Source organism: Canis lupus, chromosome 16, assembly GCF_011100685.1.
Source record: "Canis lupus familiaris isolate Mischka breed German Shepherd chromosome 16, alternate assembly UU_Cfam_GSD_1.0, whole genome shotgun sequence".
NCBI classification, from domain to species: Eukaryota; Metazoa; Chordata; class Mammalia; order Carnivora; family Canidae; genus Canis; species Canis lupus.
Window position 1 is genome coordinate 22,063,286 of NC_049237.1, and position 26,567 is coordinate 22,089,852.

Below are 26,567 nucleotides of genomic sequence, written 5' to 3' on the forward strand. Positions count from 1 at the left end.
ATACAAAATAACACCCAGTGCTCATCCCGTCAAGTGCCCCCCTCAGTGTCCGTCACCCATTCAGCCCCCACCCCCCGCCCTCCTCCACCCCCTTCATCACCCCTAGTTCGTTTCCCAGAGTTAGGAGTCTTTATGTTCTGTCTCCCTTTCTGATATTTCCCACACATTTCTTCTCCCTTCCCTTATATTCCCTTTCACTATTATTTATATTCCCCAAATGAATGAGAACATACAATGTTTGTCCTTCTCCGATTGACTTACTTCACTCAGCATACCTTCCAGTTCCATCCACGTTGAAGCAAATGGTGGGTATTTGTCATTTCTAATGGCTGAGTAATATTCCATTGTATACATAAACCACATCTTCTTTATCCATTCATCTTTCAATGGACACCGAGGCTCCTTCCACACTTTGGCTATTGTGGACATTGCTGCTATAAACATCGGGGTGCAAGTGTCCCAGCCTTCCATTGCATCTGAATCTTTGGGGTAAATCCCCAACAGTGCAATTTCTGGGTCGTAGGGCAGGTCTATTTTTAACTTAAGAGGATTCATGTTTGAGAGTCACACAGGGAATCTTAGTGGAAGCCAATGGGTGCCAAAGAGCCTATCTCCTCCATTTTCCCCACCCCAAGCTATTTATTTCTTTGAAATTTACACATAACAACAGTTTTCATCTCTGCCAGACAGCACTTTCATTCATTTATCAGCTATCTTGCTTCAAAAAGCCCAAATCCCCAAACATAAAACATCTTCTCAAATATTCAGAAGTTAGGTGATTAGGGTGGAGTTTTATTTTTTCATTTTTCAAATCAACAGATCTTAGTTTTAGTATTAAGTTTGGTTATGAGAACACAGATGTATATACTAGGCACCATAAAGCAGTGACCAACATTTGCATTTTAGCACAATAATGAACTCTCCAGTCCTTACTTTGATAAAAAATGTTAGGAGTATGGGAATGCAAAATGAATTTTTGAAATTGCTTCAAAACTTCTTTCTCTGCTCAAAGTCTGCTAATGAAGACAGTAGGCCCCCTAAGTCTCATCAACATCTTTGTGCAAACACGGGTTTTGACCGATGTTAATGGAGGTGAGAGCTAACGATTTGACTTTCTTAACATCTTAATCAATTATCCTGGCCACTGTGGGGCTTTTTAATGCAGGATGGGGTGTGTTGTGTTTTGATTTTTAAAGGTATTATACAGTTGCTTAAATAAGCAAATAAAAATATTCCCCTAAATGATTGAAATTTGTTAATTTATTTCTTTCTAAAGTTTGTACATTTACATATATCATATACATATTTTAAATCTTTCACTATTTTGCATAATTTCTATTACATAAAAGCCACTTAAGTTCAATTGATTTTGTTGTTGTAAAACAACAAATTATCCCCAACTTATAAAAACACAGAACAATTATATTCATAAACATTTACACAATAGAGAAAAGTACTATATATATATCATAGCTTCTATACATATCAGGTGACACACTTGTCTACATGGTTAGGTTTACTTTAACATCAGTGAAATGGAGTAATATTTATATACAACTATTTTAATAAAAAATAAAGCAATTGTAAAATGTAAACTTAATTTTCAAAATAGTCTCTGAATACTTTAACAATATCCGCATAAGTTACTGTTCCATTAAAAAGATGACCACCATAAATGCCATAATTCTCTAGGAGATGGCATGTCTTCAGTCTGGTGGGTGATAATGAGGAACAGGTTTCCAGTACATAATTCAGTCCCACTAGCTTACCTAAGTCTGCTAATGCTGACAGTCTGGCCACTGAAAAGGATTAGGCTGCTATTTTGTCACTAATTACTTTCACAATTTGCAGGGAGATATGGCACCAGTACTGCAATGAAACTGCAATGATTGGTGGAGAAAACTTTGAAGGTAAATGAAAGTTCCACACTGCCAATTAGTTTGAGTCACAGAAAACATAATCCAGTTACTAGGTTGGACAAGTTAAAAGCTTGTTCTATATTACAGGATACATATTACTACCCTCCTGCCTGTCCTACAGTAATCAAGGCTGACAGTATTGGTTCTCCACTCGTATAAATTTCTGTTCTAGAAATGGGCTCCTAAAACCTGAGGTAGAAGAGAATGGAGGGAGGCATTTAGGCCTTTACCCAACAGCTCTCATCTAAACTGAGCAGAAATGCTAAGCAATAAGCACTGAGCAGAAATGCTAAGCAATAAACTTAGTGTTCCCTGACCCTTCCCACAGAACTGAAACATTATCCATTTCCAGAAATCTGGGTGCAAAGGCAAAATATGTGGTCTTGGTGTCAGTCAGAAAATTTTTAAAATACCTTTGTCATATGCCACCTCCAGTGACTCAGTCACTCTCAGAGTTGATATCTTACCTCAGCAGGGTCTACTCATTACAACAGCTGGATTCCTAAAGCCAGGGAAACAACATTGAAATCCAGGATGTGCCTGCTGCTCAGTAGAAGCCCAAGTGGAGTGGAAGGCCAGAAGAGAAGCTCCTCTTTGCAGAGAGAATACATTGTCATCCTCTGTAGTGCCCCAGTATTCAGGGGTCAGAGCAAGGAGCCTCAGACCTACAGTACTGTCCTTAACCGAGCTTTCTGAATAGGACTCTCTTGGGAGTGTCTAAAGTCTTATCTATGCAAGCTCACAGGGAAATGGTAAGTGAAACTCCAAATTTCTCTCCATTAACCAAGATTTTCAGGAATTGAAGTGAAGGTGTTTATGACATTATTAGTGAGAGTTTAGTTCTTAACCCTGCAAAGGGAAATATATTTTAGCTAAGTTTCTTTTCATCTCCATCTTTACTGTCATTGTTGATAGAAAAGTGCTTAACTGTTCAGCATAACTTCAATCTGAGCTTTCTCAACAGTATGGCTGAAAAGCGAATGTGGACAATTCATATTAATGCTCCTATGGTAAGCGCTTTTTTGCTTCTCTATTTGTGTTCCTTTCTCAAAGGAATGATCTCCAGGGCAAGCAGCAGTGCCACCCTGGAAAACAGTGAACATCAGCCTTCTGGAATGTCCCCATGGTACTGCAAGATGTTGGAGACTGGCTGCTTATGAATGATAAGAAAGCTTTCAATTTGGTGGATGTGATATATATGTATTCATATATTTGTTAAAAATCCGATGCTTCTCAAAGTCAGACTCTAGAGCTCAAACTCCTCCCTAGCCCTTAGAAAATATTCCTGTGATGCAGTTTCCACCCACTTCGTTCAACATTTTTACACCCTGGCCTTTTGTGTTTTAAAGTTTGTATAACTTAAAACATCCACTATGTATACATGTGTGCAAGTGTATGTACACATGTGGGAGGCCTACATGTGTAAGACTTTCCCCTTACACATGTCCCTAAGGGGACAGTTAACTGGTTCTGAATCTCTCAGGAGCAGAGGACTGACCACATGTATGTCTACCTTAAATGGAAGGCAACCAGCTCACATACTTCCCCCTCAAGCCCTCTGATTTCAATTTGGTCTAATTAGTCTCATTCGTATAGCTTAAAAAAGTATCCTGATGGCATTAAAAATCAGTGTGCATATATACTCTCTATACAGTGGATATTATTATCCATGCCAAATGGTTACTTGGCTTTATAACATACATGGCTTTATATGAAAAGTCCAAACATTTCAAATGATTAAGGCCCAAAATGAAACTTTATTTTTGCTACTCCTTTTATGTATACTTTCTGAATCAAATGGATTTTTTTGCAAATCACTATAATTTTTAGAAAGAAACACACTCTTGCAGAACAAAGATCCTTCTGGTTAGTCACAGAGCCAGTTTACTGCATGTCAAAAACAAATTAGGAAATATGATATATTTGCAAAAATAGTTTGAAACTGTAGTTTAATAAAAAAAAAACCCTCCAATGTAACTACCAACACACTACTGTAGACTGGAGCCAAAGATTGGTCTTCCACTCTACAACTCCAATTCTCTGAATCAGATACAAAGAATAGGAGACAGTATTTTTAAAAATATACTGCACTCAACCACTCACTCAGACATACTCAGTTGCTGCTTTAAATACACCAAACATGCTGGTTAATATACATTTAATCTCTAATTATATATTTACACACTGTAAGATAAGCAGTAAGCTCAAACAACTAAGGCCAGTGGCTCTTCTTTGGGGAGAGGCAGGAAGAGACCTAAATATAAAAATATTAAATTAAGTTTTAACCTGGTCCACAGCCTGCCCTAAAATTCTTTTACTTGTGACACTAGATGCTAATTTGTACAACTGCAAACCTAGAATATAGTACCTGATCTTGGGAAACCCTGATATACTTTAACATTGTAATATTTCTTAAAATTAAAGAGGGTAAAGAGGCGGTGCTAGAAGAGTGGCTTGATCTACTGTAAAATAGACACAGGCACAAAAATGATATGGTGGGCACTTATTTAATTCTTCTGAAAGCTCTATTTTTCTGGACTAATTACAACAATAAAGAACATGTGCTTTAAAGCATCACAATTTGTAATAAGCCCAAAACTGCCAGTTTGAGTTTATGGTTAAGCGCCCAGAATACTGAAGTTGTTAAGACTGCATAGGATGTCTGTTTTTTCCCCTCTTTCCATGTATCTAAAATTACAATGAGCTACCCCCTTAGTGTTGTACACAGTACACTGAAATAGTTTCACAAAGTTAGTTCAGAGTCATTTTGCCCTGGTGATTCAAAGATCAAAGATGGAATTTTCTAACATAAAATCTTATTAAAAATCTAATCAAAATATTTTAATTTAAGTTTAATAAAACAGTACCACTATATATATTCTCAATAACTGCATTATATAATCAATCCTATGAGGTTTTTACTTGCTTTTCATATCACACTGGTTATTAAAGATAAAAATAAATTTGATATACATATACCATATACTGATATACAGTCTACACAATGATACATATACATACGTACAACTATAAATAACCACAATACAACATTGGCAGGTGACAGAAAGCATTTTTTTGATGTCTGACACACTATCGATATGAATATTCTCCAAAATCCTGCACTACTACAGATACACACATAAATTACAAAGAACAAGCCAAGGAGATTTAAGGAAACTGTATATACAATTACTTAACTTGCAATATTTTCTTGCTGTTGCATTCAAGTCAACAAACTATCATGCAGATTCAAGTATTTACTGACATTCTGTCTATGAAGATATTCTCTTTGCATGCAATGGGCGTTATTATCCTAAGCAGAATGATGCCCACTCGGGATTTGGATACTATAGGTACAAAAGGAGAATGGCAATGGCTTTGGACTTTAGTCCCCCTTTTATCAGTGAGACATTGAAAAGGATTCTGAGAGGAGAAGCAATGACCAAGCACTTCCCTATCATTTGTTGGGATTATTTTATGGTGAACTACTGACCTTTAAAGTCTTGTAGGTGACTTGACAGTACAGGATGTCAAAGGCTAATGGAGATATCTGTTGACCCAAGGAGAAGGCAGACGAATGGCCTGAACTGGCCTGGGAGAAGAGACAGCCAGAAAGCTTTGGTGCAAGGTAGCTGCAGAGGGCTCATCATACAGCTGCAGTCACAAAGCTGACTGATCTCTTTTTGTCAGAGCAAATTAGATGCTGAGAAAAGCAGATGCTATTTAAATCCAAAGTCACACTATTATTCATTAACTAAACTCTACTTTAACAAGTCCTTGGATGCCACTTTGGTTCTTTGTTTAACAGTGTTAATGTTACAATTGGAAAAAATTGTCATTTGAAAAGTGAAGAGATTGTTCACCGCTGAAATTAGGTAAGGTAGCTACCAATGTGCTGAAAACTTGACTAGGTCCATAAGTGCTAAAGTACAGAAATTTGGATCTATAAGGCTGAGAAACTCCCTGTGAATTCAAAATCCAATGACAACTAACTGTACTCAAGAAAGTCTGGCTAGTAAGAAATAGAGAAACTTCTGAAAAGTTCAATATTCTTCCCATTGTCTATGATTAGGGATAAAGACAGAGAAGAGGTTTAGCTCATACCAAATCAGGCCCTTCCTTACCTAAGAACAGATTTTCAAGCTTTTTACATCAGAAGGAGTAATAGGACAGGAACAGCAGAAAACTCTCCTTCACTTCAGGTTGTATAAATTATTATCTAGCCTCAGAAGTTCTGTGGTTTGGCCACAGGGTAAAATACAAACTCAAGAAACCACCTGTAGCTTGGCCTTGGAAAGCCAGCCAATTTTTCTCTTTCAGAATTAATTCTCTCTTATCACTCCTGACTAGGACATTGTCCTATCTTCTGAATTAGTATAACAGAGAAGTCTAGAAGGTCTCACACAATTGCTTTCTACCATCTTTACCTAGGATCAATTGGAACTACAGTTTTACCAGTGGACTCTCCCACATATTGGTTTTACTTGAGATTAATTAAAAACATGGAAGTATTGCTTGGTTGAAGTAGGTGTTGCTAAAAGTACCAAAGTGTTTCTAAAAAGTGCACTTTAAATAAGGGCTATAAGCCTGGCAAAAAAAAAAAAAAAAAGGACTCTGTATGCTAGTGATTAAGTTTGATTGCTATCAAGAGATTTCTGACACCTGTAAAAGTCAACATGCAAGGTGGGGGAACAAAGCCCGAAAACTCTCAAAGATTTTATACATTAGCCACGGTCAATTATGCAACAAGACTATCACCAAGGTGTTTTGATGACTATCAAGATTTTCTGTACAAAAAATATTAAGTGTATTTATATGAAGGAGAATAATAATTTACCACACGGAGAGAAATCCCAAGGCTCCTGGTGCTGAGATATGGATGAGGAGTGGGAATGGGAAGAAGGAAAGGAGAAGAAGAGGTCCCTGTACTGTGAACTAGGTAGCAGGCTTGGAATAGCTGTGAAAGGAAATGTCTTCAATTTCTTCTGACTAGATATCATTGTAAAAAAAATTATCACAAAGGAAAATGTGGTTGGCTATTGGCAAAACTCTTAGAATCTAGTCAAATCAGGGACCACTTCCTCCTATTGAATAAACTCTTGGCCTGCTAGGTGCACTGACAGCAAATAGGGCAGAAGTATTCTCAACCCATCCCCTGCAGATGGGCAACATCATGCCAGGGCAATCTGGGATCCTGGCTCACAGAAAAACCTTTTGCAGTTGTTTTTAAAGAGGAACTATGCAAGCATAGTATATGGCAGCTTCAAAGTGTCCTTCTCATCCATTTATCTATTAGCATATCCTACAGAAGTTCCTGTAGGCTAACAGTAGTAAGTCATATAATAGGAATAATGCTATAGTGCTGCTGATGCTAACTGAGCATTTCAGAACTACTCTAAATGTCAGAAACACTGTAGCAAGGTACCATTTCATGTCTATTATATACTGTAAGTAAAATACACAGAGACATTCTATATACACAGACACAGTCACACTATGGACAAACACATTCAAGCCAATCAGGGATGTTTATTTTTCTTTAGTTATTGAAGCTCAGAGATTATATAGTCTAGGTATTTTTCTGCTTGGTATGAGTTAAGTATCTAGGCAGAAAACAAATAGGTTAATTATTCAGATTTGAGGAAGAGAGATGATTCCCTCATGGAAATCTCGGATTTGGTCAGAAGCTACAAAAATGAATCAGGTACACAGGGCTATATTGGGAACTACCTTGTTTTTTGGGTTTGAAACATAAATTAGTCATTGCCTTCATGTAAACAAGATAGAGGGTTAGAGTGAACTTTTCAAGGTGTGGCAAAATACTTATCACAAAGCAAGCAGCTACAACCTTAGCATGGGGTTTCTCTTTTCTGGGCACTAGCAAATATGGGCATTTATATAGGTAAAGGAAGTAAATGTTAATAAATAATCTTGTGATTAAATGCTGGTACATCAGAACAATACAGCACTAGAAACCACCATGGTTTAATAGCAGGTTTTCTCTAATTTACCAGAACCATGCTATTCATGCAGAGTCCCTGATTCTTTGGTCATAGTACCTTTAACTAATAAACTGAGCACAACTAGAGCAAATATGTATGGGAGAGAAGAGTATTCAAAGTGATTCTATTATCTCTGAAGTCATGAAGATTATAGCTTTAACTATCACAAAGTATCAAGGTTTCAAAATCAGAAAGTTCTAACTAATAGAAGGCTCAATTTTCACTTTTTCTACCTCTACAGGAGAATGTGATGTTTATTATCCTAAATTGCAAAGGGACCATCACTGGAAAAAACTCATGACTGTAAGGTTAATAAAATTTGAGTAGATAGAAAATAATGATTTAAAATAAAGTACTTGTTCTCAGGAGAAAGTTCAGTAGTAGCAGACTGAATTGGCTATCAAAAAGACTGAGATAAGAATAAACTAAGTAACCTTGCTTATGTAGCCAGTAGATTCCAGTTTTCCAATCACAATTCATTCAATTTATTACTTTCAGATTTATTTTAAAGAATCAATATTCATTGCATTGCTGAACAACTGCAGCTACTTTTTCCTGTCTTACTTTGTTTTGATTTAAAAAAGAACAAAAGGAGTTCTGTTTTCAACATTATTTTGTTAGGAAGACTCCAATATTTTACAATCAGGAGATAACACCATGCCTAAAATAACCTAATTCCTGAATGGCAGAGTATTGACGATAGAGATGATTCTGGATTCCTAGTCTAGACCCTGGGAATGAGGTAACGATTTCCTGCACACCAATCGCAAGCCTACTGCTACAGCTCCCCAAGAGTCAATTATTGCCACTACCCTTTAGGAAACAAAATGAACTTGGTGTCGTCTTTCCACAACCTTCAATGGCGAAAGATTTCACTTTCTCTTTCCTTCTTTGGCTGAAATGAAATCAATACTTCAAGGAAGCTAATGCACTTCTTAAGTTCTCCAGTCCTCTGATCTTCACACCTCCTATCCCTGCTTCCAGCAGAGTCAGAACTCAACAGTAAGTGTGAAGATGTATGCACATCTGCATCACAGTGGGACATCTTGATTCCCAGAATTTTAATTCTTAACTGAATTTCTGTGAGTGCTCAATTTCACCTCAGTGACTGAGCAAGATTTCACATATAAAGGCTTATATTAACTCTGGCTAGAATTTGCTAAACTACCAAGTTTGTCCAGTTAAATGTTCCACAAGGAATTTAATTTTTTAACCTTAAAAAAAAGTGTAATAGCTGATTTGAGAATACATAAAACAACTGAGCAGAGTGCAAACAAGAAAAAAACCAAAGGAAAAGTGACACATAATCATTCTGAAATCATGATCCCCTTCCCCTCATGAAAAAGGTGCATTAGTCATCAAGTAGCAAAAAAAATCATCAAAGCCAAGAAATCAAGAGCAAAGAGACAATCAGTACAGAAACTAACAAAGCTATGCAATAGAAAAGGTTACTAATGCACCATTTAGTCACAGACTGTTTAAAAAGATATTCACGGGTTTACCAGAAAGATCTTGAAAAACTCTATTTTGCTCCATGACCAGTACTTCCTGGTCACAGATGGATTCTAAGTAACTTTTTGCTTAATGCTTGGTGTTTCAGGTCGGTGATCTTTCCTCTCTGACACGTTACGCTTGACCTTGGCTGTAACTGGAGATGAATCTGGGTTCAGCGAAGGACTTGAATGTGACTTCTTCAATCCTACAGCCTCACTTTCATTGTTACTCAGGAGCTCCTTGCCTCCTTCTTTTAGAATGCTGACATAAATTTCATAACGGGTTTTCTGGAGGGAAAATCAGAGAAGAATGGTAGTCAGTACATTGTTCATAATGCATGGAGGAATCATGCTTCCTCAACATTAAGGCTCAAGAATGGTACATGCTGGAGGAGCTATCACCTCTGGTTGTGGGCAATCAGATGGCCCCTATTGCGCCGTCACTCGAGCTTCCCTCACATGACCTAGGCCCTCATCTGAACCTAGTTTGGATATGGTTGTTTACTTCTTTCCTACTCTCCATACTTCTACAAAGAATCTATGGTGAATTTACTTTCCAGTCCCCTACAAGACCACAACACTTTCTAGAAGCTGCTCTGGGTTTCCCAACATCACTTTCTGTTAGAATTATCAATTTCTCAGAGTATTATGGTTTCTTATAAAACTTCATATAATATTTTGATAGTTTTCTCATACTACAAAATTTTTTTCATCATCAACTATTTCTTGAATATTATGTTTAAGCAGCCATTTGATTCTCCTATCTCCATGTATGTTTACCTAAAAATACCTGGAAAAAAAAAACACTGCAGAGATTTTTTTTCTCTAACTGTAATTGGTGCTTTTGTTTTTATCTAGGTCACTACAGAACTATATAGTATACTATATATGATATATATATATATAGAAAGAGAAAGAGATCTTGCAAATTACAGATGGGTCCCAGGTTCTTGATTTGATAGATTCTAGTCAAAAGAAGCCTTTCACCATACTGCTTTGACACACGAAGCATTTATAGAAAACCTAAAGAGTTTTATTTCTAAACAAAATGACATGTCGGTTATAAGTTATCACAACAGAGGCAAGCAAATTCCGTTATGACTATAAGTCTCTTAAGGGTTTTCCTAGTCAGATTGAGATTTTGTATATCTTAGTTTAAAGTTAATAATTATGAAGTTGACGCTACTGGAAGTTACTTTTTTAGGTAGTTTTGTTCAAAAGTGGGAAAAAGTTGCTAGTAATTAAGCTTGCTCTGAGTTTGGTATCTATGTGGAGATGCCAAGCTTTGCTTGATGATGATAATGGCATATATAGGCAGTACTCATCATATGCTAACTTCAAGTCACTAGTACAATAATCATGTATGTAATTGGTACATTATTATCCCTGTTTTACAGTAAAGCAGACAGAGGCATACTCTCTAGAAGTCCAAAGTCAAAGTTTGCAAAGACGCTAGGGTTTAAACTTAGGAAATCTGACTCCAGAACCCATTGTCTAAGATATAGTTCCTTCCCTGGATATGAAAATATATACATGTATATTTTAGGATGACCACTCTGACAGTTGTTGGTAATTTAGTCAATCAAAACGGATTCTCAATCCCCTATGCTACTCCTATATTCCTCCCACTATAAAGATTCCTCTCACTGTAAAACATGAATGCTTTCCCAGCCCCTCTTGCAGCTAAGATGGGTCATGTGATAGTCTTGCCAATAAAATGTAAGGAGAAATGTATTGGGGAGCTTCTGGGAAGGTGATTTTACTTTCTGATAAGGGGGCCAGGCTTTAGAGGAGAAACTACAGGTGCAAGGCCCCCTTTCATTCTTATTTCTTCCTCAACTTAGATATGATTGCTTAAACTGCACCCCATGACATAGGGCAGCAGGCACGAAGACTAAAGGACCAGATGCTAGCTTGAGGAAAACTGGAAAGACAGAAAGAACTCAGGTTCTTGAAGATAAAATCAGTTGGATCCAAATCTAAGATTCTCTATTATCTCTGAATATCTTGTAAAGTATGAATAATAAATATTTTTAGGGTTTAAGCCACTGTTCATCAGGCATTGTCAAATGCAGCTGAAAGCATTATTAACTGATATACATTCCAATTTTAATAAAGTAACAAAGTAAAAGAATAAAATACTAAGCTTATCTCAGAAAGTTGTAAAAGGGCTTAATAAGGGCATTTGCTAATAAAAAATGTTATCAGTATTACCCATCAGTCAAATCAGGGGACTGAACTAAACAATATCCAAAGGGCATACTAGTTCTAAAGTCTTATTTATTATGAAAGTTTATTATTTTAATCTATCTCTACACTGCTTTGGTGGCAAGATAAAAGTGCAGGAAGAACTACTCCCAATATGAACATCCTTTAGTAAAATGATCTAAAGGCAGTTTAAAAAGAGATTTGGAAAACCAGCAGAAGGCATACTATTTATGAAGCTGGGGCATTTATACAATAAAACGAGTATGAAAGATGAATTTTTGAGATGACTTAAAGGGGACAAAAGGAGAGAAGGTAATAGGGCCAATTTTCTAGTAGTCTTTGAAGAAACTGATACCACTGGGAAAATTCAACTAAAAAACACATAAAGGGAAAACCATTTCAAACATTAATTCTACAGCTTTAGCTATAAAGCTATTGTCTCAAATAAATTACATCAGTGTGTCAGTCAACAAACAAAAGGAATAGCACAGAAGAGTAGGAGCATGAGTCATCAGATGAAAAGAAAAGGCAAAGCAAAGGATGAAAGGGGACTAGAAAATGAAGTGTTCAGTTGTTGTTAAGAGAAATAAAGAAAAAGAAACTGATGGGTCTTTATAAACTTCCAAATAGCTTTACTCTGTGTGTGTGTGTTAAAAAGGTTTACAGAGACAGAGACTACCAAACCCACTGATGCAGACTTGCCTTTCAGCCTTCTCTAAAATCAAACCAAATGCATACTGAAAATATTTTAGGGCGTCTTTAATCTTAGAATTATTCAGCGGGTAGAGTTTCCTCATATTCTTCTGAGATTACAGATTCATCTGAATATGTAAATCTCTATCTATCTAAAGGCTTGCGGCTAAGGAAAATGATGTGGGAGAGTTTATTTCCTTTCTTCCTTTCTTTCAGAGAAGATGTGATTCTTATCTCTTTTTCTAAGACCAACTTTAAGTTTGAAGTTAAAGCTGGGGAGAGAGGAAGATGGAGGAGTAGGAAGATCCTGCACTCACCCCCTCTCAAAAACATGAAGGGTACAAATACGTGTAGTGCAACTCACTCTGAGAAAGAGCTGAAAACTATTATGACTCTTCACAAGATAGGGAGAAAAAACCAAATTGAGAAGGGCAGGAAGGGCAGAGATATGGTCAGGAACTAAATCCCTGACATAGGGACCCACAAGGGGCAGAACTATTTATTACAGGTGTGGAGGTCCCCCTTGAGAATTGTGGGATTTAGCCCCTACATTACACCCTCCCCCTGGAGGTGGGAAGATGAATGCCTATGACATTTGACTTTGAAAATCAAGTGAATCTTAACTCTGGGAGAGCCAGAAATGGAGACTCCACTCTTAAAGGGCCTGTGTGCAATATCACTCACTCTAAGCACAAAAGCAGCAGTATGAAAATACTTGAGCTATCCACAAAGGACACTGATTGAATAATTTTAGGGCATGTGCTGGAGGTGCAGGGATCTAGCAGAACTTTTGCTGGGAATGGAAGTGTGGGCAAGTGCCATTTTTATTGCCCTCCTTTAGCCTAGCAGGCTTGGTTGGCCGATGTCAGTTCTGACATTCTCCATCTATCTTGCTAGCCTTTTGCCTCACCCTCCCCAATCTTTCTGTCCTGGCAGGTGCTCCTCCAAAATAGCTCCCTACCATCCCTGCAACACCTGGCAGGCAGCATCAACCAGGACCTGTGCCCTTCCAAAGCAACTACTGGCCCATGGAGGGGGATCAGGCCTGCTCACCAGAACTGCTGCAATAGTTACTTGAGTCTTGCAGCCAGCCACAATGGATGCTAGTCCCACCTCCAGTACACCTGTAAGCCACACCAGGCTGCAAAGCCAGCCATAAGAGAGGCTATCCCCACCCACCAGCATGCCTGTAGCAGCTGCAGCTGGACCTCTTAGCCAGTCCTACACACCAGTACATCTGCAGTAGTGATGACTACATTACAGCCAGCCTGGCAAGGGGCTAGCTCTATCTATGAGCACTCCTGAAGTGGTGTGGCCTGCCTAATCACAACAGGAAAGCACAGGCAGCCCACACAGGGGACACCCCTAGAGTGCCTGGTTCTGGTCATCAGGGAGAGTTGCTGATTCCCACAAGATACCTTCATTTTTTAAATTTATTTTTTATTGGTGTTCAATTTGCCAACATATAGAATAACACCCCACAAGATACCTTCTATATAAGGCCACTACTTTTAAGACCAGGAAACATAGCTAACCTACCTAATACATAGAAACAAACACAGAGAGTTAGACAAAATAAAGAGACAGAGGAATATGCTCCAAATGAAAGAACAAGGCAAAACCTTAGAAAAAGAACTAAACAATATGAAGAAAAGCAATCTACCTGATAAAGATGATCATCAGACTTGGGAGAAGAGTGGATGAACTCAGTGAGATCCTCAACTAAGAGACAGAAAATATTAAAAAGAAACAAATCAGGCTGAAGGGTACATAACAGAAATGAAAAATACCCCACAGGGAATAAACAGCAGGTTAGAAGATACAGAATGTATCAGAGATCTGGAAGATAAGGTAACGGAAATAATCCAAACTGGACAGCAAAAAGAAAAAAGTTTAAAGTAAAATGAGGATAGGTTAAAGGATCTCTGGGATAACATCAAAAGTACTAATCTTCCCATTATAGGAGCCCCAGAAAGAAAAGAGATAAAGGGGTAGAAAACTTATTTGAAGAAATAGCTGAATAATTCTCTCCTCTCGGGAAGGAAACAGACATCCAAGTCCAGGAAGAAGAAAGAGCTCTAAACATGAACCAAAAGAGGTCCGCATCAAGACACACAATAATTAAAATGCCAAAAACTAAAGATAAAAAGGGATCTTAACAATAACAAGAGAAAAGCAACTAGTTACATATAAGGGAACACCCACATGACTCTCACCTGATTTTTCAGCAGAAACTTTGTGGGCCAAGTTGGCTAGCAATATGAGTAAAGGTTATCATGTCTAGTTTAAATCATGATTCCATTCCTGGGGCTAGGTATACTGATCCCCTCAAAGAAAATCACAGGTCTGCTAGCATGATGGTAGAGGTTGCTAGGGAAGCAGAAAAAAGTGCGCAATACTATACAAGCTTGTTTGACCAACATTGATCATTTGAACACGATCATCAAGTTTTCAGTCTCTAAACTGGTACCTCAGATAGTTTAAAATCAATTTACAAATATACTCCCTGTTGATTCACTGCTTGCCTTGCACACTAGCTTTAACTTAACTTAAAAATGTTTATTTTTAATTAATGTATAGCTGACATACAATATTAGTTTCAGGTGTACAACACAGTAATTTGATATTTATATTTGTTATGAAATACTCACCATGATATAAGTATTGTTAACATCTGTCACCATACAAAGTTATATAATCTTACTGAGTATATTCCCTCTGTTGTACTTTACATCTCAGTAACTTATTATTTTATAACTACGGTTTGTGCCTCTTAGTCTCCTTCACTTATTTGACCCATCCCTGTACTCCCTTACCCATCAGGCAACCACTGGTTTCACTGTTATTTATGATTCTTTTTTGTTTTGTTTTGTTTGTTCGTTTTGCTTCTTAAATTTGACATAAAAATGATGATGTCTTTGACTTCTTTTACTTAACATAATACCCTCTAGGTCCATCTATGTTGTTACAAATAGCAAGATCTCAATCTTTTTTATGACTGAATGATATTCCACTATGTGTGTGTATATATACACACACACTAAATCTTCTTTATCAGTGGGCACTTAGGTTGCCTCCACACCTTGGCTATTTTGTGTGTGTGTGTGTGTATACACACACACACACACAGAATAGTGTATATATACACACACACTAAATCTTCTTTATCAGTGGGCACTTAGGTTGCTTCCACACCTTGGCTATTATAAATAATGCTCCGATAAACATATAGGTGCATATATCTTTCAAATTAGTCCTTTTGTTTTCTTAGGAAACATACTGTTTTCCATAATGGCTATACCAGTTTTCATCCCGGAAGGGTTCCCTTCTATCTACATCTCCACCAATACCTGTTATTTCTTGTCTTTGATATTAGCTATTCTAACTGATGTGAAGGTAATACCTGTGGTATCTATTTGCATTTCCCTGATGAGTAATGACGTTGAAAAAAAATTTGTTTTTTCATTATCTGTTGGCCATGCGTATATCTTCTTTGGAAAAATGTGTATTCAAGTCCTTTGACCAATATTTAACTGAACTGATTTTTTGTTTGTTTTATTTTTGGCGTTAAGTTGTATGTGTTCTTTATCTATTTTGGACACTAACCCCTTATTGGATATAACATTTGCAAATATCTTCTCCCATTCAATAGGTTTTCTTTTCATTTTATTGATAATTTCCTTTGCTGTGCAAAAACTTTTTATTCTGGTGCAGTTATTTTTGCTGTTATTTCCCTTGCTGAGGGAAAAGGACGGTCTTTTCTCCAATGTATATTCTTGCCTCCTTTGTTGAAGATTAATCAATCATGTTATTTTGGGTTTATTTATGGGCTCCCTATTCTGTTCATTGATCTATGTGTCTATTTTGTCTATGTGTCTATACACTGATGTATGTGCCAGTACCACATGTTTTGATTACTCTAGCTTTGTTAGTATATCTTAAAATCTGGGATTATGATACCTCCAAGCTTTATTCTTTCTCAAGATTGCTTTGGCCATTTGGGGTCTTTGCGGGTACCATATAAATTTTAGTATTATTTATTCTAGTTCTGTGAAAAATGTTATTGGTATTCTTAGAGGGAATTCATTGTATCTGTAGATTGATTGCATTGGGCAATACAGACTTTGTAATAATTCTTTAACAATTAATTCTTTCAATCCATAAATATTCCATATTCTTTTGTGCCATTTAATTTTTTCATGTGTGTCTTATAGCTTTCAGAGTACAGACCTTTCTTTTCCTTGGTTAAATTTATTCTTAGGTATTTTATTTTAGTCTTTTTGATGCAATTACAAATGGGAGTTGTTTTTGTTTTTTTTTTTAAGATTTTATTTATTTATTCATGAGAGACCAGAGAGAGGCAGAGACATAGGCAGAAAGAGAAGCAGGGCTCCATGCAGGGAGCCTGATGTGGGACTCGATCCCGGAACTCCAGAATCACGCCCTGAGCTGGAGGCTCATTCAACTGCTGAGCCACCCAGGTGAGTTTTTAAAAGATTTTTTCTCTTTCTGCTAGTTTGTTATTAGTGTATAGAAACACAATGGATCTTTTGTACATTAGTTTTGTATCCTGCAACTTTACTAAATTCATTTATTGGATCCAGTACTGTTTTGGTGGAGTCTTTAGGGTTTTCTATATATGACAGTATCATGTCATCTGCAAATAGTGACAGTTTCATTCCTTTTCTAACCAACTTAGATGCCTTTTGTTTCTTTTCCTTGTCTGCTTGCTGTAGCTAGAACTACTAATACTGTGTATAATGAATATGGCAAGACTGAGAATCCTTGTTTTGCTCCTGATCTTAGAGGAAAAGCTTTCAGCTTCTCACCATTGAATACCATGTCTGTTGTGTGTTTGTCATAAATGGCATTTATTAAGTTGAGCTATGTTTCCTACACATCCATTTTGTTGGAAGTTCTAATAATGAATGGATGTTAAAATAAGTTCACTTGAGCATGTCATCTTTGCTCAAAATTCTCCAATGGTTTCTCATCCTTAGAAATCTTTCCCAACCTCAAATCCTTAAAATGGCCTAGAAATAGCAATGCCTACTCTTAATACTGTTCACTGATTTATTTTTCTCCTTAGTACTTCTATCAGGCTTAAATTTTACTTAGAAAAATCCTGTTTCTCTTTCTCCTGCCAATCCTAGAATATAATTACATGAGCTTAAGGACTTGGCTTTTGCACAGAGAATACAGAGAACACATAGAATACATTGAATAAATGTTGAATGTTTGAATGAAAGTGGGAACAAATATGAAAAAATAAAATTTCTCAATACACCTTCACATATTTTCAACTCTCAATATGGAAAATACTAGAAAAATTAAAATAACATGTATATAAAGGATGAATAGATGCCTGATGAATTCCTAAGTCAGTAACTCCTGGGGACACACATAACTCTTCAGCGTTTTACCATTCCTATGTTTTCCAGAAAAACACGAAGGGCTGAACCTGTGGATCAGTAATGAGACTCATGACCCTCTACTCATCAAAGACTTGTTTATATTCTTCCCATGTCCACATCTACTTGAGTATGGTCATCATGATGACATGCAGGGCAAACCCTGCATGGTGCAATGACAGGCAGGCTGCTATGCTTAAAACAGAGGGTCTGTTGGGGTGCCTGAGTGGCTCACTCAGTTAAGTGTCCAACTTGATTTTGGCTCAGGTCATGTTCTCATGGTTGTGGGACTGAGTTGTGTTAGGCTCGAGCTGAACATGAAGTCTGCCTGAGATTTTCTTTCTCTCCCCCTGCCCTTCCCCACCAGTTTGACCACACGCACACTCTCTCTGAAAAGAAATAAATAAAATTTAAGAATTAAATTTTCTCAGTTTTCTCTTTCTCCCTCTATGCTGAGAAAGATAAGTAGTTTATATCATATTTTTATGGTAACTAAAACAGACATATTTCTGAGCATCTCATATAACAGTAAATGAAGACCCACTTTGAGCTTAAAAATAAATTGAGAAGTGGGACCACTGTAAACAGACTATGGTGGCTCTTTTTCTGATAGTTACTAGACACTGTTTTGACATGAAGAGCAGCTTCTACATTTACCTTCTAACAAAAGCAGCCATTATAAAGATCCAAGGATTATTTTTCAATGGTTATTTATATCTGAATTCCCTTGCTTGATCATCTACATGTAACTTATATCACATTTACTCTTGGGTAAATACCTCAATACTGACTGAAGAAACTAGACTCCCTGGGTCTGAGAGTAATAGCCTTGTCAATATTAATAATCATCTGTTGATAGTAAACAAATAATAATAGTTTTTAAATATTTTTATATTATTTATATTATATTTTTTATATTAAAATTTTATACCTTTGCTGTGACAATAATGTTCATAGCCAGATGGTAAAAAAAGGAAGAAGAAACAGCAAAAAATTGAATGTTTTAGTTAATATAATTTCATGCCACAAAGTAATCACTATGTAAGAATTAACATGGTCCCTCTAGGGCAAGTAAAAAATGAGATAGAATATAAAAAAATGAGTGAAAAGCAATGAAAAGACTGGTGGCAATGAAAAGACTAGTCTTGGGGTCAGGTGGCCTGCTGTTGACACTGCCACTGTAAGTGTGGAATTTGTCTATTTTCATAAATTGTTATTTACTCTTTGTTATGTAGTTCTTTCAGAGATATTTCTTTCATTAAGGAAGGCATAGAAAGGGATGCCTGGGTGGTTCAGTGATTGAGCATCTGCCTTTGGCTCAGGGCATGATCCTGGGGTCCTAGGATGGGTCTGGGATTGAGTCCCACATCAGGCTTCCTGCTTCTCTCTCTTCCTATGTCTCTGCCTTTCTTTCTCTCTCCCTCTCTCTCTCTGTGTCTCATGAATAAATAAATAAAAATCTTAAAAAAAAAAAAAGAAAGGCAAAAAAAAAAAAAAAAAGAAAGGCAAAGAAAATTTGAGAATAAGATGTACCTCAGGGACAATTTGCTGCCTTTGGCCAAAGTTATATTTTTTATTTTATTTATTTATTTTTTATTTAAAATTTTTTTTATTTTTTTATTTTTTAAAGCTGTAAACTAGGCTTTATTCATTTTGGCCAAAGTTATTAAAAATTTTGTCTTAGTCTCTGCTGATTCATTCTCAGATCAATTCTAGAAAATCTGGTGGTTGTATGTTTAGCTTTCTTTCTCAGGAATTCAACAGTGTGAATAGATTTCTAGCAGTGTAACTGCAAAACCTTAGTATACTATCAAAACAATTTGAGATGGGATTTTACCAAATCCAAGTATAATAGCTACTCTCTTACAGAAGAACTTCTAAATTTTTTTTTTTGGTGATTTTATCCATTCAGGAAGCTCTCTTCTTTAATCTCCTTCTTAAGATTTGCTATTTTCATGAAGCCTTCTGTGACCACCAAGAGCTAAAGACAATTCAAATGATTAATGCCTTCTTTCTCTACTAAAATAAAATTTTCTTCTGTCTGTAACCTCTTGACTACATTTTTGTTTTGCTATATTTGTTTATTAAAAAGTTGGTCTTTAATTACCTATAACAATGCTTCTCAATATGTAGAATATCCCTTTCAATAGCAGCAATGCCTACTGGGGAGGAATGGAAAACACTATGTCTAAGAGGCAAGCAAGCTGTTGCTTAGGTTGAAAAAAGAAAGAAAAACAAAAACAGAAAAAGAAACAACAACCAAACTATTGATATAATTTGAAAAGAATGTACATGCATCTGATTGAACAGCTTATTTTCTCTTGAACCCTGCATACCATTTATTTCATTTAAAGGTAGACTATATCCTTTTGATTTCTGATACATGAATACAATAGTAATAACCAGAATGAAAATAACACTGTGCTGGCAATTTTAATTTGGTACTGCCATTTGTATTCAGACCTCATTGCTTTAGCAATCAAATCCTGAATACATTTCCTCCTGACATTTGCCTTTCTCATGCAGGTAGGGTAAAAGGTCATTCCAAAATGAAGGAAGGAAACCAATAATGTCATATACACGACAAAACACTTTTGCTCTTAGATTTCTACACTGGGAAACAAACTAAAAAATAAAAACATGCAAACAATAGAGGAAGGAACTCTTCAAGTAACTGCTTATTCAAATAAAGACTGTTCATCTCCATTTTGCGTTGTATGGAATGATGGCAGAATTGATTTGCAGAGACTTTATTCTTAACAAGCTGGCTCATCCACCATTACCTGCTAACTTAAGAAAGCAATTACATTCAAAGCAGCTTTCTGGAAGTTCTTATCTGAAAGCTATGCTAAGACTTACATTTTTAAAAAGAAATTTTTCCTTTATGTGACTCTCATATTAGGCCTCAGCATGCAGTGGTAATGCACTGCCTAAAAATAGCAAATATACACCTTTCAATCTGTATAGTCTGCATTTGTGGCTTTCTGGGAAAATCTGAGGAAATGTGAATTCCACTTTTTTTATTTCACCTCTTGGCTGGCTCTCTCTTTTTAAAAGATTTTATTTATTTATTCATGAGAGACACAGAAAGAGAGAGAGGCAGAGACACAGGCAGAGGGAGAAGCAGGCTCCATGCAGGGAGCCCGATGTGGTACTCAATCTCGGGTCTCCAGGATCATGCCCTGGGCCAAAGGCAGGTGCTAAACTGCTGAGCCACCCAGGGATCCCCCTCCTCCCCCAAGAACTTTGTGGCTTCTATTTGAAAAACTTTAAAACAAAAAGCTTGCTTCTGTATAATAATGTAAGCAGAAGGGATCAAAAAGTTCTACTATATACAGGAAGGACTGGATTTGTTTTTTTTTTTTTTTTTAAATTTTTATTTATTTATGATAGTCACAGAGAGAGAGAGAGAGAGAGAGAGGCAGAGACACAGGCAGAGGGAGAAGCAGGCTCCATGCACTGGGAGCCCGATGTGGGATTCGATCCTGGGTTCCAGGATCGCGCCCTAGGCCAAAGGCAGGCGCCAAACCGCTGCGCCACCCAGGGATCCCGAAGGACTGGATTTGTAGAGAGCTTTTCTGTCTCCATTCTTTTGCCCTTGGCCCTCCCAGCCCAGATATTCCTATGGCATTCTGTCTTTGCCAGGTGGGAACTCAGCCCTCCTCCACTGCACCTAGAAAGCTCTTCCACTGGCCCATTAGAGAGCAAGGGGAGATGAATGGTTATCAGTGGATCCATTCCACCTCCTGGTCCAGCTACTGCTCTCCTCAGGGCCTGCCTGGCTGCCAACACAAAGCACGCAGGTCACCTGCAGTGCTTTTTACCTTTGTAGGACAACATCTCCATCTTTGTGGAAAAGGAAAAGGCTTGGATTTTTAAAAATATTTTTAATTCATTTATTCACGAGAGACACACAGAGAGAGGCAGAGACACAGGCAGAGAGGAAGCAGGCTTCCCATGGGAAGCCTGATGTGGGGCTCGATCCCCATACCCCAGGATCACAGCCTGAGCCAAAGGTAGATGCTCAACCACTGAGCCACTCAGGCACTCCAAGGCTTGGATTGTTAAAGAATAGTCCTGATTCCTGCTAAGAAATAATTTTTAAAACACTGTTACCTCTCTCAATCATTTACTTTCTCTTGCTTTTAAAACCCTTTCTAAGCACCCAGTCTTTATTAGTGTACAGATTTCTATCTCTTTTAAAAAATTAAAGTCAAAATTCTTAAAGTCCACAAAGCTCACTTAGAAAATAGTACACATTTTGTTTTCTTGGTGGAAAGTTCAAGAAAGGAATTGTTTAGTTCCAAACCCACCCTGGGGCATTTGTACAGAGAACTGCCATCCACAAGGCTTCTGGCTCTGGGAGCTCTAGCTACACCTATTCTCAATGGACCCACACAGTTTGGCCTTGTGTGAGGGTTTTGAAGCAGCCAAGTATAAAGTTAAATATAAAAGAAAGTTCAAAAAAAAAAAAAGAAAGTTCATTCTGGATTAATGGTATTAAAGTTTGCTGTTAAAAAAATGGAAAATATATTGTCCTTTGAAACACAGGGATACAAAGTCAAGTTTTACATACCCAAGTTAAGTAATGTGAGCTAGAGAAATGCTATTTATCTGGACAAATGACTAAATTTAACTCTTATGGAATAAAAGTTTGTCTCTTACTAAATTTTTCCTTATGGAACTCACATCTAAAACATCTAAAACAAAATTTTAGTTTTTATGACAACATTTTTATAAAAACTCTTAGTCTCTTGGTTTATATCTTGGTAATACTTCTGATTATATTGTAATTCCCTAAAGTCATATCCCTTAGCAGCACATTCCCAAAGTCCTCACTATAGCTTGTCACAAATTCACAGTTCCACAAAGCCCAATGCCAGTCATAAGGACCCAAAGTCAGTCTTTCCAAGAAATTTTTAAAAGGTCGGATTTGAGGAGGCTTTGAAAAACCTTGGCTTTAAACTACCTTCCCCACTAATCTTCCATGATATTTCATTCCTGAGATTTATTAATTGCTTTTGAGCTAAAAGCATTTTTACACTTTCTGTATTCTCAGTTCAAATGTCCCTTTAAGAGAAGTACCATAAGCTACTATCTGTCCAATTTTTTGAGCCTGTCTTGGTAAAGCAACTTCCCAACAGTGGAGTAAGAACACCAAGCAACCCAACCATGGCTAAGTCCCTTGCTCTCTCCAGGTCTCAAGTTCCACATAGGGCACTGAAGGGAAATGGAAAACCAGCCATGCTTTACTTATTTCACAATTTTGCCAAAAGCCAGACCCGGTCAGGGAAGAAACCTGCTGTGAAAACACCTTGCACATTCCTTGGTGTGTGTGAGCTACACCTCAAGGAGGAACACAAGTAGACAAATTATTGAGTACTCCTAAAAGAAGTCTATGACACGAACAGAACCAATTTCTAGTCTTCCAAAGAATGTTGGCTGAAAGGTCTTACAGAAAACATCTTTTGCTTTGCATATGGTTTTATTCCCTAATATTTCCAGAAAATTTTTTTAAAAGTTTACATTTTCATTATAAGTCTTTTGAGTAATTTTAAACCAGATACATCTAAAGAATCTCAATAGCCTGTTACAGCACCCCACCCCAAAGCCTCTTCATCTCAGATTAGATACTGAAGTTTTTAAAAGTCTTATATCAAAAACATATAGATACTTCTAGAATAAATAGGAAAAAAGTCTAATGTAGTTAGAGATAAAGTATTCTGGGTGAAAATAAAAAAGCAAAACCAATATACACACCACCTTTTCATTGTTCTGATTTGGCAGGTTAATCCAAGGGAAGGATTCAGCACCAGCAGTTAACAAACAGATGAGACAGGGAGGGTCATTTAACAAAAAGTCTACAGGAACCAGAAAGGAGGTGATTCACATTGTTTGCATAAGAACTTTCTTTGTAAGGGAAATGTATTTCGTTTTTTCCTATCTCAAAAGTTACTGATATGAAAAAGGACACAAGGCTACAGGCAACATCATTCACACCAGGTGAGCCTCCTGTTTATTGTATTTCTAACCAGAAGTAATAATCAAAATATTAAACTACTGCTACAGTGCTAAATCAGAATGAAAACCACTTGCAAACCATTGTAAAGCTTTACAGATGTCTGATAACTGCCTATCAGCTCACTTACCACTTCTTAAATTAGCCATTAAATCTACCGAGGCCTGTTATCAGACCTCCAAGTCCCTGACTGACTTTTAAGCAGATTTAATGGTTTTATACATGTATTAGTCAATACAGCAGCCGCTACCCTCAGGTAGCTAAAGTTCATGTGAAATGTGGCCAGTCTGCATTGACATATGGTGTAAGTGGAAAATAATTACTAATTCTCAAGATTTAGTAAGAAAAAAAGAATGTAAAATATCTTAATATTTTATATTGATTACATGTTAAAATGATAATGTATTTTGGATATATTGTGTTAAATTTATAAGTCTTATTACAATAAGTTCTACGTGTAATTTAATTTTTAAATGTAGCTACTAGAGAATTTAAGATTACATAAGTGATTTGCATTATATCTCTATTGGATAGTACTGGTCTAGATCTCCTGACATCCCTAAATCAAAATATCTTTTTTTTTTAAAGATTTAATTTTTTTTAAAGTAACCTCTACACCGAACATGGGGCTTAAACTCACAACCCCAAGATCAAGAGCTGTATGCTCTATGGATTGAACTAGCTAAGTACTCCCACCAAATTGGAATATTCTTATTCTATGTTTAACACTCTTAGGGGGGTCTTCATGAGACAAACTAATAAACTAAGTGGTGGTAATACATCACTCTCTTCAAAAATACAGAGTTGTAAGGGACATTTAGCCCTTTGGGATCTTTGGGTTAGTTCACCCAATCCCATTTCATTTTTAATAGCTAGGAAACTGAGGCCCAGAGACAATAAATGTGTAACAAACACATCAAGGATAAGATTAAAACAGCCTCCTAACTCCCAGCCCAGTCCTTTTCCCAATTTTACTATTTTATCCCTGCATTTGCCCTTATCCTGCAGCTAATACCTTAACCCAAAGCAGTGACCCTCATGAGAGCAAATATTTCAGGAATAAGGAGGGATATAGGGACAATGAGTCATTTTAAGTCATATGGCTGGCTGTTTATTCTGTCTTCTCAGGTATGGTCTTAGCTCTTTTTGATCATCTACTTAAAATATGATTCAAAGGATCCTGTTGCTTAGCTTCTCCTTTTAAAAGCATATATCTTCACTTCCAGAGTAAACTTCTGAGCTTCTTAGCCTTCATTGTCATAAAAATGCAATTCCAAATGGCATGGCAAGAATGATGTCTCTATTATTAATCACCAATCTAAGTTCTCTAGCATTTGACATACAATAGTATCCCACTAAAAAAAATTCTTAAGTTTCCTTAACAATTCTATTAAGTTGCAATACAGCTTCTCAGATCCAGACATTATCAATACTTCTGTGATGTTTTCTGTACTATCATTAGATTCCAGTCTAGATTCAGTTGCTAATACTGAGACTTCTCTAAGTGAATGGAATTTCTCCCTTGCTTTCACGAGAGAGAAAAGGGTAATAACTGCTATCACTGTACCTTTATGATCAAAGCCATTATAAATTAATAGCATGATCATTTGCTTCAGAGGTGGATTTGCCTTGTGACAGTTGACATTGTATTGAGGTATGCCCTTGCACTGCTCCTGTGAGAGGAAAAGTGGTCTACAATGTGAGAATTACTTATCTAATGTTGACAAATTAAAGATGAACAATCTGAGGAAACAAGGCTAAGATCACAAGGAATTTATTTTAAAAAGTATCTCAAGCTACCTACCCACCCACCATGCCACAAACAACCCAACAATAAAACTGAGGGTTTGCAACTAGATATTTATATTATGTGCACTTCTAAATATGAGTTTCTCTAATGAGGATGTGTCAAATATGCTCTTATTCCCAAGTATGTAAATTTCAGAAAGAATCATGCCATTTTACATGTCAAGAAAAATTAGAAATTCAGAAAAAAATGCATCATGTTTCAAGAATGTCCTAGATTTTCTAGATTTAAAATACTCTGTCCCCAAACTATTATGTCTTGTTATAGTGGACATTTGTTGTTTCTAAAACTGAATTTTCTAGCCATGTGGTTGGTGTGAGTCCTAATGGTCTTAAACCATAAGCATATGCTACACTAGGTCGCAATTCAGGAGTGAGAACTCACTTAAACCTACCACATGAAGCCAAGGGGACATTATTCTGCATCTAGCCTGAGCCATCCGGGAAGTAGACATTTTTTCCTAAGATTAGGACCTGAAAACACATACCTGCAAGTATCCACTTTCTAAATATGAAGGGACTAGTTGACTCCAAAGCACATATTCAAATGTCTCATCTAACTGAGACAAAATATATACAACTGGCTGCAGCCTTTTTTCTAGGGATGGCAAACCCAAATGCCTCCGGGGGCCAGGCCAACAAGTCAATGTGGAAACCTACCAGATGTGATATAATAGGGAGTCATGGAGAAGATACTGCTTATCTTCTCTCAGTGCATATAAATTACAATGAAAAAAATATAGCACTATGGTAATCAAACAAAAATGCTGACATTAGGTCTGATGGCCACATAAAATTCACTGACATCGCGTTGGCCACCAGGTTTCCAGCTGGCTCTACAATGAACCTTAGAAACCAATCTCTATTAACCCAACTCTAATCCCTTTTCATTATATCTCTTACAGCCCACTTATATTTTTAATCAGTTTGGGCAGCTACACCATTTCCCTTTCACTACTTAGGTCTAACGATTAATTATTGATGCCAATAAAAACATCTTAATTGTTTTTTTAGAA

General features: G+C 36.8%; 1 protein-coding gene across 4 annotated transcripts in view; it reads right to left on the bottom strand.

The window, feature by feature from the left end:
• Positions 1-1,242: 1,242 nt before the first annotated feature.
• Positions 1,243-26,567, bottom strand: part of PSD3 (pleckstrin and Sec7 domain containing 3) — a 594,054-nt gene continuing 568,729 nt past the window's right edge. For 2 of the 4 annotated variants that reach the window (XM_038559855.1, XM_038559856.1), the window contains one exon: positions 1,243-9,702. In XM_038559855.1, coding sequence (XP_038415783.1) covers positions 9,487-9,702 — 216 coding nt within the window. In that variant the 3' untranslated portion in view covers positions 1,243-9,486. Of the gene's footprint in view, positions 9,703-13,978; positions 14,038-14,531; positions 14,686-26,567 lie in introns of those variants that run through there. The other 2 variants (XM_038559857.1, XR_005371404.1) reach the window with 2 other exon arrangements.